The sequence below is a fragment of the Fopius arisanus genome, unplaced genomic scaffold, assembly GCF_000806365.1.
Source record: "Fopius arisanus strain USDA-PBARC FA_bdor unplaced genomic scaffold, ASM80636v1 scaffold00115, whole genome shotgun sequence".
Taxonomy (NCBI): domain Eukaryota; kingdom Metazoa; phylum Arthropoda; class Insecta; order Hymenoptera; family Braconidae; genus Fopius; species Fopius arisanus.
Window position 1 is genome coordinate 318,410 of NW_011887854.1, and position 13,817 is coordinate 332,226.

At 39.1% G+C, this 13,817-nt stretch overlaps 2 protein-coding genes across 3 annotated transcripts in view; one reads left to right on the top strand and one right to left on the bottom strand.

Moving 5' to 3' along the window:
* Positions 1-13,817, bottom strand: part of LOC105271642 (Ecdysone-induced protein E74) — a 76,016-nt gene that overhangs the window by 47,954 nt on the left and 14,245 nt on the right. The window lies entirely within an intron of this gene.
* Lsm11 (U6 snRNA-associated Sm-like protein LSm11) lies at positions 457-12,989 on the top strand. The gene is made up of 5 exons (XM_011313324.1): positions 457-627; positions 745-796; positions 6,707-6,834; positions 9,368-9,506; positions 12,766-12,989. Exons 1-5 carry the CDS (start codon positions 457-459, stop codon positions 12,912-12,914), a joined length of 639 nt encoding a protein of 212 aa, XP_011311626.1. The 3' UTR covers positions 12,915-12,989.

Below are 13,817 nucleotides of genomic sequence, written 5' to 3' on the forward strand. Positions count from 1 at the left end.
GTTAACATCCTCTCGAGTACGTATTTAAATCTCACTTTTTTTTATTAATTTCTCAGGATTGTTTTGTCAGAACTGGGAGAGTTCAATGTCTCCTGGTCGGAATCACCCTGAACTATTTACCAAAGATTCCTACGATGATTATTCATGTTCATTAATGAATTTAGATATAAAAGCAATTACAGCAATAGAATGCAGATAAAACTGAATTTTTAAAACTGATTTTTTCTTTGCTTCATTAAGGATTTCACAGGGGGAGAAGAGGTCCTAGAGGACAAAGTGATAAGACTATTTTCTAGGTTTTGAAATTCTTCACAGAGAATTTCATGTGACATTTCCTCCTAAATTCGCTCCCTGCCGAGATAACCGCGAAAGTTTAATCAATGCGAGTTAATTTTTGAAAATTACGCGTCTTGACATTTAAATTTCGCACGTTATCCCGCGCTCGACAGTACCATTATGGCCGACGATGCTGAGAGCTCGTCCGACGAGAGTCTCGACCTGACAAATCAGGATTTCGATGCCCTGAGGGCCCTATATTCCCGAAAAACAATTATACCAGTACCTGGGGCACCTACGTACGATAATTTGACGAAATGGGAGTCAATTTTCAAGGGGATAACCGCGAAGGTGAGATTTTCGAGACTTCCCGGTGTTCTTGGATGGTTTATACTGAGGTTTTGCGACTTTTCGGATTCTTTTGGTTTTCTCTTGACTTTGAAATGGAATTTTTTTTTGCTGTTGCAGAAAAACGCGAAAAAAGATGACGAAGAGGGTCGAAAATTTTTGCCACATCAGGGTGAGTTAATGTGTCTTTTTAACCCACCACGTGATCCTCACAGATCAGGTTAGAACGATGCGCACGCATTTCAGGAAGTTAACCAACAGATGGCGCCAGTGTTTCTATTTACGATTGAAACTTCCGAGCGGAAGTGGTGGAATCAATTGGGGGGATTCGAATTAATTGACTGTGTAATTGAATGCGTGGGAGATAACCCTAATGATTTCATAATATTGACGTTCCCGAGGATTAATTTATAGCTGACGGTAAAATGAGTTTAAAATTGATAATCTCGAAAGAGGAATTTTCGAATGGGTCTAAGTCAATAGCGGGAGGATTTCGAGTGAAATGTGATAGGACATTTTTTGCGGGAAATTGAATTCCTCGCAAAAAAGGTTCTCTGACATTTTCCCATAAAACCACTCGCATTGGAGATACCCACGGGTCAATGAAACGATAAAAATGGACTTGTGATTTCGACGAGTTCGCCAATCGTTTAGTCTTAATTACCGTTGAATAATAAATTGTGCAATGATTTGGGATTAAACGAGATGAGAAACAGTTAGGCTGATCTTTCGTACAGAGAAAAGCATTGAGCGCATGCCAAATTGAGGAAGAGATTGAATTAATATTGATGCATCGGTCATATTATATTTATTTGTTTACAATGAAGAGAGTAATTGGCGCAGATGAGTTGAAAGCACTGTATAGTAAAATAAAAAGGGCTCAATGATCAATTAATTATCTATTTCCTCAACTCGGCGCTCACTCAAATGAATCAAAAAATCGAAAACCAAGTAGAGTTTGACCCCAGAGTGCGTCAATGAACATGTAAGTAAAGCCCATTGTCTCTATTCCACGGGTGTTCGTCGCCTTCTCGCGTCAATTCTCGCGTCAAAATTCCCAACGAAAAACCCATTCACCGTCAGCTAATTCCACCTCTGAACCTAGGTAAGCACGAGATGACATCTGATGATCCACGAAAGACAATAAAACCGTCGACCCTATCCCCAGAGAATAGGAAATAAAATTAAAGATGAAATCATCAAATTTATCACCTGCAGTTCGTAAAAAAAAATAATTGCTAAAAAGTAACTGATTTCCCATTAGTTCCCCACGTAGATAATTACAATAAAAAATTCAGACAAAAAAAAAAATGAATCAAAGCAGGTCCCAAGACTCCCAGGGGCCTGATCTAGGATTCTCAATTAAAAAAAAAATAATTTCCCCTAAAAACCGCTAAAAACTCTTAAAATTCAATTCAATACAAAACATGTATGAAAGGTCTTCTTCCCCATGGCCCCGAGGGGTAGATATATCTGTTGGCCGTCGGCCAATAGCTCTCGGTAGTTGATAAATCACGGATCCCTGACCCAGTGCAGTTTTATATTTACACGGACGCGTGGTGCGCACACTCATCGCTTTTATCTCCCCCCTTTCTTTCTCCTCTCCATATCACCCCCTCCCCTTCCGCCCCTTTATCCCCCTATCTCGTGGTGCCCCCTCCAGGGGGGGAGAGAGGAGGGTGAATCGAGGCATTTATACATTGAAAATTCGTTGACATGTCTTACCAATCGTAAAAGACTACCCGGAGGTGAAAATTATGGGAAAAAAATCAACAGAGAGAGAGGGGGTGGAGACAGGGGGAATAGTTGCAGGGGGTCGGAGGAAGGGTTAAACCTGCGTTAAAATGTTATGAAGGGGTGGGGTATTGCGGTGTGTGTGCAGCACTTGTTGCGTCCGGGCGTCGACCTCGGTTCAACCCGCGGCGCCGACGACCAATGTACGCTTAACTTGTGTGTGCATACGTGGGTTATATGGATTATTAATCAATTAAACCGTAGACTATAATTTTCCAACTGAAAATATGCAATTATTGTTGAAATCAGTCGATTGATTTCAATGAATCTCACGCGAATCTCAGTTACTCATTTTTCTCCGAGCAATTATTCCCTGTATATCTCGGGACTCACGGAAATCATCGATTGATCATCAGAACCTTTTTTGTTGAAAATTTCCCGAGCTACAAAAAAGGTTCAGATACAATTTGCGATATTTCCCGCAGATTCAGAAATATGCGTTAAAATGTAAGGGCATAGGCGCGAACGCGATTTGAAATCGTCAGTTTTCTTTGAAGAAATCGCGGATTCTGTAAGGAATACGGTGAAAGTCGTAAGGGGCTATTTTTTAGGGCTGGTCGAAGGGCACGAAAAAGGTCCCTATGTTTTTGTGTGAATTTCCAATGGATTACGAGGTAGCGGAGAAATTCGCGGAGTTTTTCGCGATTCGGTGGATTTTGGAGGTTTTTGGTGGAATTTTTTGGTAAAAATTGGACAATGAACATTTGGAAAAACGTTGATTCTATAACCCGGGCAATGATCGCGTCACACGCAAAGAGTCGACGGCACTTGTTGCGCCCGGGCGTCGACCTCGCAATACAGAGTGTGAGGCACTTGAACGCATACCACGAATGAGAACGACGAGAGGAAGCGAATTTTCTTCCCTCGACAACGATTGTGTCGGCATTGTTCACAAGACAGGGTTACATTCTTGTTCTTTTCACGACGAACGAGTAGTACTGGACGCTTGAATTTCTTTTTTCTCTTTAACCCAAGTCAATTCAATTCAACGTAAATAAACACTCGCGGAGAGGGAGATTGCGTCATGGGGAGATTTAGAAGCGGAGGCTGCGGCTGGAGACGGAAATACTTCCGAAGTTAATCGCTAACAGTTTAATTCAATTCGCATGACCTAGCGCAATGTTTAATCATGAGTTCACCCCAGATAATGGTAGCGATGAATTTTCATTCTGGATTGAAATTATATTTATCAGTTGATGATTTACAAGTCCAAGTTCGGCATCATTTTTTTACTTTCGCGTAAAGCTTTTGAAAATCGGGGAATCCGCGAGAGATGGAGGATTTCTATTCGGGGATCTTCTTGAAAGACATTTTTCTAGGAATTTATCGAAATTTCACGTGTCAGAAATTTTGGACGAGGAGAATTACAAAGTTCCGAGATTCATTGAAATTTCAATAGAATTCTCAATTTTTCTGTGGAAATATGAATATTTACCACCAAATTACCTTGAATTGAAATTACCTAATTAATATTATAAATTTCCATTGATTACACCACAAATTTCCATAAAATCTTGAATTTTCAATCGGAAAATTCCTTGAGAAAAAAAAAGTCAAATAAAAATCGAAATGCGACGAAAATGTTCTCCTGAACTTTCCAATTTTCCAGAATTTCCCGAAAAATGAAATTCCCCCTTTAAAATTCTTTGAGTATTAAAAAATCCTCGAGTATCGGCAAACGGAATTTAAAAAAAATGTCCCGCAGTGCGTTTCACTCCTGAATAATCATTTGGATTTTCCCCAACGCCAGGATCCACCTCCACCACCTCAGGGATCTAAGGGCCCCGTCGCGAAAGTAACAGTACCTCCAGCTAGTTCACGTTCAAAGCGAAAAGCACCGGCGAGTGAGACAAGGTAATATGTGGAAAGAGGCCCGAGTTTTGCACGATGAGAGGGCAATGCTTTCTCTCTCCGTTACACTCCCAGTGACTGGATATTCTCACTCCCTCGGGTGCGCTGCCCGCCAGGACGTTGAACCCCAGCGCCACTCAACCTGGGGATCATCCGCGGGTATTCCCCCGAACAAAACCCGGTTATCATCGCGGTTTTCACCTGGCTACTGCCCTCCCCTCATTCACCTCCCACCAAACCACCAAAAACATCGCCAATCACCGAAAATAGCCAGTACCTCCACTGCTCTCCGAAATAACAGAGATCCCCCTCTCTGCGCCCCTGAATTACGGAGGGCCACCGCCACCAGTACAGCCCCCGAAAAGGCCGATTTTCTTTGTTTTTACTTCAGAAACCAACTAATACCCTGAGATAAAAGATTTGATTTCTCGAATGACGTAAGCCGCTGCATGGTTACGTCCTACCCGTGTCCTCATCTTTTTTCTTCTCGTCTTCCTCGCCTCGCATTCGCGCGTGCAAACCTAACGGTTTTTACTTTATAACACAAGAACGCGCGTGAATGCTCGCGGGGGACGTTATCTCTCGGGCTTGGAGGACTCGGGATTTTAGATTTTTTGTTTTTGTTTATCTTTCGCAGTGGTACGCGAGAAAAGTTGAAATTTATGTGTAACTTGAGGAGACGAAATTCAAGGTAGAGAGTGTCAAGGGCTAAAACTTTGAGAAAATTCAATTTGCTTGTCAATTTAAAGATTTACAAGCTCCTGTGAGAATTCCTATAGTAGACTAATTTTTTTTAGAGATAAAAATAAATAAAGATGGAAATCATTCATCACCACCAATCAAAATGATATTTATGATTAATTGGCAGGTGAAGTGGCGGAAATTTGTAGAAACTATTGAAGAAAGTGGGAAAACTGGAATGATTTTTTGCATGTGGTTTTAATTTCTCGTTATTTTACCATTTTGATTGATGATATGATGAGGGGAGTATGGAGATTCGAATTGCAATTGGATCAGCCCAGGAGATAGTGAAAGTGCAGCCCACGAATGGGACAAAGAAAGGTGGAGGGAGATTAAAAAAATAGTGGCGATGGTCGGGACCAATGGAAAGGGAAAAAAGAGAAGGCAATTTTCCCTCTTCGTTGAAATCGCGGGGATGTGATGGTGAGGGCAAGAGCAAGTTGCGAGTGCTTAGAATGAAAGTTTGTGGAGAAAGCCAATTGGCACGCTCCAACTCAAGTCTAGTCATTACGAGTGATAAAATTCCCGGGAATTTATCGATGGGGTTGATGGATTTTTTATCGATTTTTTTGACAATGAGATGTCGATACCCGAAGATGAATTATCGTACTCTATCCTTTCGTACTTTGACTTTTCAATTCAACTCTTATTTTCTCAGAATCTACGGAAAATAACGAAATTTTTGTCAGCAACTTTTTTGTAGAATGGAATTTCAGCTGCAAAAACGGTCATTACAAAAAATCCGCCATTTCTATTAGAATCTGAAATATTTTTTGAAAACTAAGTGACTCGCTGAATCGACTTTTTATTTTTCAATTCATTTGATTTTGAGAGATAGCTTAGAATCTAATGAACATTTCGAAATTTTCATTAGGACCTTTTTCATAGAACGGAATGAGGGACAGGTAAAAGCTTTTATCGAAAATTTCTATATTTCTGTTCAATTCTGAGATACTGCGAAGAAAAGTTCAATTTCACTGCAATTTGATTATTTTTTGTTGCAGATCACATTTCAGAAGTGTTAAGACTTAAATTTTTTAATCATTAAAATCCGGTGTATTTCGAATTACTCTATAAATTTCGCGTGATTATTTAACGATCGAAAAATTCTTCTCAAGAAATTCCCTCTTGGAGACAATTTTCGGGGATCGGAGGTCGACGAACGCCTCATGTTCCTCCAGAAACCACACGAGGAGATACGATCGACAAGGGGACACGTTCCCGGTTCATCAAGGATAAACAATGATTTGTCGCCTCTGTACAGCCAACAGGGCACGAGGCTAATTTCGTATTAGCGATAGCAAAGTGGAAAAATCGAATCGAAAAATCGTGGGTTCATTCCGCTATTCCGATAACAGGTAATTGTTATCACAAAAGCATTAGATAATCCATTTCTGATAGGACAAGGTTATCCAAACTGATTAACAGATACTGTCATCAATCATCCTAATTGTCAACAACAATTACTGCACGTACAACAATTGTCTGTCGTCTCGGTAAGAAAATTGGAAAAATCGCGAAAACACCGCGTCTAAACTTCGGCGAATACCTCGAAAATTATCGGTTTTAACGAAACAAGTGATAAAAGATTTTTTACAGCTCATGAAATTTCCTACAAAAAGTTCCTCATGCGGTTTTATCCAATTACAGTTGTTCTTCAGACATTCGCCAAACAATTTTTTCATGTGATTTTCAGGGTTAATCCAGGGACAAAGACGGGGAAAACCAATCGAGTGCTACAAAAATATTCTTGGAAAAATGCAAAATACGTTTGGACCCCTTCGAGTACTCTATAACTGTATGCAAACCAAGACAAAAGTTAAGGTGAGTCAGTTGTTGGTTTTTAGTTGTCTTTTTCTCAAGAGATTTCAGGAAGGCAAAATCTTCGGGTCAACACTCGTTCCCATGACAACCGCTCACCCCATCACCAAGTGGAACTCACGTCCCTGTTCTGACGCTGTTTTCCCCCCCTTATTTCATGAAAATTGATGATTACAATCCAAGGTCACAATCTGATTAGTGAAATTGAGAAGTTGCGATTTTTTATCATAATCTGGAGACAAAATTAATCGCGGAATTCCTATATTTCCATTGAATTCCCTCACGGTCTGACGCAATAGAAATTAATATCTCATCATTTTCTCAACAATGATTTCTTTTTTTGTAAGGAATAAACAAAAATTTTAGAATTCAATGGAATAATTTTACTTACAGCAATTTAATGTTATTGGTAATTGTTGGTAACAATTAGATACTTTGAAATGGTTTTTTAGTTTATCACGAGTATTGAGCACTCGCTTTACATTTATTGTCGGAATTGTCGATGTAAACAGGACAACAACGAAATATTAATGTCGACACGTCAATTTCATTACTTTTTTTTATCGCTTACTCGTGATCTATACCTTGCCTGTTCCCTCCAATTACTGACACGAATAAAATATCAACTCCGCGCGAAATTATTCAATTTCATTATCAGCACCGCAATGACCTCCACCTAATCCCCACTGTTAATAAAAAAAAAAAATTGCTATTCAAATTCAAAATTCTAATTACTCCAGAAAAAAAAGCCAAAAGAATTATTCAAACTGATGCTGGAACTTCAATTGACAATCAAAAAAAAAAAAAATGTTCTGACGTAAGAAAAAATTTTATGTAAATTCTTCTGATAATCGGTATGTATTCCCTTCTAACCGATGGCTACGTCTGCATTTATATTTTGAATGTAAAAATCGAGTGATAGAGAATAATCAGTAATTACATTAGATGACGTTTTCAAAGACCAACTCGAGTTCAATCATTGAAGATAGAGAGATTAATGATAAAATCATCACTGGCGTTTTTCCAGATCCGTTGACATATTGTCTGTCTCCATATCGCCAGACCTACTGAAATACGGAATTGAAAATGCGAAGGTCGCAGCTATTATACCCACTGAATATCTTTATGCCTCCAGTCGTCCATAAAAATGAGAGGAAAAAGGCAGGAAACGAAACTGAAATCTCAAAAAAAAAAATGCTTCCAACAACATAACTAGTGTCTGACCTTCGAATTCTTTTTTTCCCCCAGTGATTTTTCAACCATCAAACACTCTCTAAGCTTCCCTTCTTATTTAACTTTTTATATATGATCTGTTAACACCAGCTGACGAGCCCTTAAACATCTGGTGTTTAAATTAATTTCTGAACGAAAATCGCAGAGAAGAGGATATAACCTTCAACATCAATTCCCCAATTTTCCCTAAATATCTCGAAATCCACTGCAAATCGACTATTATCAATGAGAACGTTTTTCATAGAGGAAAAGGAGAGCTAAAGAAAAGGGCCGTAAAAAAATTTTCCACCACCCACAGTTTTCGAGATATTCGCAAATTTCTACGCCACCGTAACTTCCAAATCCCTTCGAACCCACGAGATCGCGACCTTTAACTAAACTTTCCGGAGAAGCGGTTGGAGATACGTAAAAATCGTCTGATCAAAACTTCTTCGTCTTAAATAAACGAAACAATTTGCTAATTCACTTTTTCCCGAATTTCTCGCGGTTTCCCAGTCAATCAGCTCGGTAAAAGTTACTAAAACAGAACCCCTATCACAAGGTAGTCAAGGAATTCCCCGAAAAATCATTTCCATCCTGACCTCTCCAAAACCCCCGGAATACACCATTATCTCGCTTTATCACCGGAGAATCATCTTTTTACTGGAACCAATAATTCCCTGGAGAAAAAAAAATAACTATAAATTTTTTTTGACACCCATTGGATCATAGACACTTAATCGTGACATTCAGCGCGGCCTTCAACTCAAGGCCATTGCGTTCATGTATATATACAGTCGACAGTCACGAGGTCGTGACCCAATACTGGATAAGAGAAAACATTGATCGAAACATGGACAAGGGAATTCCCTACATCCAATTCCGATCGAAAATTCATTCCCACCTCGAAATACCCTGATCACTGATTTAATTGTTCCGATGATGTCGCGATAGCTCAGCAAAAGCTATTTGTTACTGTTGCAAATCGTATTTTTCTTACTCGTCGTTTCTTTTTTTTTTTTTATCTGCCTAGGTTTTCTTGTTTGATTACTGTTGTGTCTGAGGCATTGAGGAGAGCCTTGTTTTAGAGAGCATGCACTTCCGGGTATATCAGACTGATATCTCCCTGGCATACGTAACTGTACAAATGAATAGTACTCGCATGAGACATTATTGTAATTGCTGATCGAATCCTTGGAATTATTATGAATAATCGCTTTTTGATATTCTCTTTTTCCCGGATTTTTTCGCCAGTTCCTTTCGGAATTATTGGGTTCAAATAAAAAAAATCACGATTGATTAATTGATGCAATGATTACACCAGGTGTACACCAGAGGTGCAAGAGGAATCAGAGGACACGTGGAAGCCTATATTGCAGCTTTTGACAAACACTGGAATTTAGCATTAGAGGATTGCCTTGAGGTTTGGACACGCAAGGTCAAGCGAAAAGCACCGGCACTGGGTTAAGTATATTTCCGGTCATCACCACTTTTTTTTTCTTTCCGGAATAATTCAAACGGTTATGTAAATAAGAGTAAACAAACAGGAATTAATTCGGAATTCCAAAACTGATTGGTCGCGGTGGATTATCTCTGAATCTGTAATAGATAGAGAAATTATCGTGGGAAAGTTATTGCAGATCTCACCGATCTTTACAAAAAAGATTCTCCAAAAATTTCTGTATCTTGAATACATTTGGAGATGTAGAAAAAAAAGTTGGCAATGAAGATTTGGATGAGTTTTACTCAGTGCACACTCGTCGTTCTGACGATTATGTATAGAGTGCAATCATATCATTGGTATTAATCCCTCTGTGGCCTCGAAATTGCACTCGACTATCAGCAAGTGCATCACATTTATCTATTTTTTTTCAGTAATGCTTTGTGTAGTACCACTAATTATCGTAAATTTCGATATCAACTTCTTCGTTCATTTTTCACTATTAGCACTCGAGTAAATACAAACGTTCATTCGCATGAGGTTCGAGATATTGAAGATGGATAATTTGTCAACTGGGCACGTTACGAGCAGCTTGACATGCTATTTTTTACTGAGGAGAACAGACCGGAACGAAACGTGAACAAACTCCATCAACGAGAGCTAAATGAGTTTGGATGCAATTCACTCGAGAACTATTGGTGATACGATAAAATGCTTCGGATACAAAATGTTCACTTTGAAAAGACTAACATTTCATTTCCTCACGCATTTTTTCGTATCTCCAGCAGTTACCCTACGAAATCAATTCCAAAGTGAAACCCAATTTCATTGACTACTTTCATCTTTCTCATTTTCAATCCCCGTTTTTATCGAATATCTCGGAATCTACCGGAAACAGCGCAATCTCCATAGGAAACATTTTTCAGTTTACGAAATTGTTTATGAAAAAGGTTCAATACAAAAATAGTCTATCACCGATAGGTTTTGAGATAGAGTCCATTGATTTGAGAGATAAATGTATATTTACCCAATGGATTTCGAGTGAGTTATCCTGGTGATAGATTTTTCAAATTCACATATGATTTACCGCGAAAACGATACATCGCGCTCGTGAAAGAACGGGTGAGGGACAAACTCGACTGAACGACTGGTCGGGCACTAAAATGGGAAAAGAGGTGGAGGAATGAGGAAAAATAAAGAGGGAGGAATGAGCGAGGGCACGTGGACCTCTACTCCATATCGAACGTGTTGGCAGAGACGTACGTATAGTCAAGGCCGGTCCCTGCCCCTAACACACACTTCCGTGCGAACCCTTAAGTGTTGTCTCCGGTTACATCACACCCCAGTCCGTTTTATTTTTCCCCCCTTCCTCCCCGATTCTCCATCGTCTTTCCGCAAATAGCTGGAAATTCTCCATTTTCGCACTCACAACCGTTCCAAAAAAAAAAAAACCCTTTTCAATTCAGGGGACTTCAATTCAGCTCTGAATTCCATGATTTATCTGAATTTTCTAGGAATTAAATTTTTTTAATTTGAAAGACCTTAAAATTCCAGAAAATTCATGGAAAAATATTAACAAGAATTCAACTGAAAAATGATTAACGAACAATTGTCATCAGTTTCCATGCACTAAACAATTCCTCTGATTTTATTACCTGATTTTACAAAGACTTTGTTCAGATACTTCATTCATTATCTGTAAGCTGTTTATAGCTTTTTAAACATAATTTGAGTTAGTCTTTCTTAAAATATCTAAAACGTGATGAACAACAAAGAATTGAAATAGTATCTTTAGAACTCTTCTCTATTGAAATCTCATTGTGATATGACGAATTGATAAAATTTCCCAACCAGACAAATGATCAGTCATCATTTCGATGAAAATTATAAATACAATATACTAAAATTCTACGGAATTCCAAATTCACTAGCTCAAATGTCAAGTAGGAGAAATTTAAATAATTTAATCCCAAAAAATTAATGATGAAAAACTCATTAATCTGCCCTTCATTTTATTATTTATGATCTATGTCGTCAGAGACCCTTTGAATATATCCAGATTTTGGCTATCAATTACAAAACAACCCACACGCGATCAACAACAGAAATTAAAACGGTATCTATCTTCAGAGGTCTTCTCTATCAAATTCTCATCGCCAACGTTATCACTCATTGATAAACTCTAAAACCCCAAAGCAATTGCCATAAGTTGAAAAAATAACACAATGAGTGGTTTGCGCGGTAAATATCTATCGCTATCCCGAATCCATATGCTGTACTTTGAAAACCTACGGGTAATCCAGAATTTTTGTATGAACCTTTCTTTTGGACAATTTCATGAGCTACAAGACAGATCCTAACAACAAATCCGATATCTCCTATGGATTCAGACATATCGGCTAAAAACGAGAAATTAAACCGAGAGTGACCGAAACAGTCGAAATTGGTTTCCACTTTCGACTTAATTTCACTAGCAAACTCGTGAAAACTCAAAGAAACAGTTAGAACAAAAAATGTTCGTCTCGAACAGACCAACATTTTGTCCCCGACCCATTTCCTGGTATCTCCCCCAGATCTCAGGTGAATCGCATTCTTATCAGCCTGGGAAGTGCACGACTCGATGTTCGAACGGACCGGACTGTCGGGGAATTCCAAGCACGCCTGTTTCCCTCCCCCTCCTGAATTTTTCATCCCCCATCAAAAAGACAGAACAAAAACCCCCTGAATATGAATGAGTCTTCGCCCTTCCACCAGCAGTTGTGAAATCCCCAAGAGAATCAATACCCGCGGAGTTAACCTCAACGACAGCGATCCTTCAAAGTCCTGGCAATAAATAAAAGAACTCAAAAAGAATAAAAAAAATTTGAAAATCCCCATCTCAATATTCACCACCTCCACCCCGGAAACGCCCACCCCCAAAAGGGTTGAAAACCCCACCAGGGGCAATGCTCGTTTTGCCCTACTGACGTACATTGCGCATCTGCGAAGGGTGTGATGGGGAAGGTCGAGGGGTCATTGATATCGCCATACCCCCAGGAGGTGTGACCTTGGTAATACCCAGCCCCCTCACAAATCGATTGCCACCCCCTCCCAGATACACGTGTCCCACCGCCAGTTGAGTTTAAGTCCGTGGGTTCACCCTAGGCTAAACCAAGTTTCATCAACCCTTGGGCACCCCGCAGAGTCGATGAACTCGCCCCGATACGACTAAAATAGTTAACAATCTGCTTATTCGACGCTTATCCAACCCTCTGATTCAATTTAACTGTCTCTTCCTGCAGGGTTGCCCCAACAATCGGTAACCATTGATGAGGACATGCCGAAGGTCATCGTTAAGGAATCTAACGGAAAAACCGAGACCTTGGAGAGACACGTGCCGCAAATGCTGCTGAGGGGCGAGCAAGTAGCTGTTGTTGTCAAAATTCAGTGAATGTTTTCTTCCATTATTGAGAGATTGATGAATTAAGTTGACGAAGATGTCAAATAAATAAGGAAAATAACAATTGATGTTGATGATATTTTATGACAAGATGGAATTCCTTGATACTCGACTCCGGTAATTACTGACTTGCAAGTTCATTAAAAAGCTTTGCTGCCACTATGTGCCCGGGTAAAAAAAAATTGTAATTGGAATATTTTTTCCCAATTTTCAAAAAATTTTGGGAAAACTTTTCAGAATTTTTTTTTTATGAAACAAAAAAAAATTGGAAAACAAAACAATTTTATTTTTGCAAAAGGTTTTGATGTTGGCTGGGTCAGATTTGAGTCTACAGCTGATATCTCGAGATTAAGCGAACCAATTTCAATGACTCATTGAAGAAAGAAGAAATAAGAATTATTGAATTTCACTCAGCCGTTATTGAGTTATCTAACTTTTCGTCGTCTAGGTTATTTGATGGGGGTGTGATTTACTTTCGCTCTTATCCCTGAGAATTTCTCTAGTCATTAGACTGTAAACTCTCGTCTTCGTGCTGTCAAGTGACACTTTTCATCACGGAAGTCGGTATATTTAAACATTATACACTTCCGTGGAATTTTTTCGTTGTTGCCATACATCAGACATGACGAAATCGCGTGTTTAATTTATCGCCGGGGCAATCGCGGGACTGTGGATGTGTCACTGATTTATATTAATCTGAATGTTTGGGGGTTTGAGGGGGAAATAATAAACAAAATCCACAGCCAACTGCTCGACCCTCGCTTCTATCATTTTTCAGGGTTTCCATTATCTCGTTAATCCACTCTTTAACAGAACCTTCAACCCTATCGAAATGTCTAGTTAATTCTAAACCTAATCAACACAAAAAAAAACCACTCTCCTAACATCCGAAAA

Excerpts from the sequence above, each read along its gene's own strand:
- Lsm11 (XM_011313324.1), top strand. The coding sequence starts at position 457 with ATGGCCGACGATGCTGAGAGCTCGTCCGACGAGAGTCTCGACCTGACA. Across the intron at positions 628-744 it reads TCAAGGGGATAACCGCGAAG|AAAAACGCGAAAAAAGATGA; the intron begins GTGAGATTTTCG and ends TTGCTGTTGCAG. Across the intron at positions 797-6,706 it reads AAAATTTTTGCCACATCAGG|GGTTAATCCAGGGACAAAGA; the intron begins GTGAGTTAATGT and ends TGTGATTTTCAG.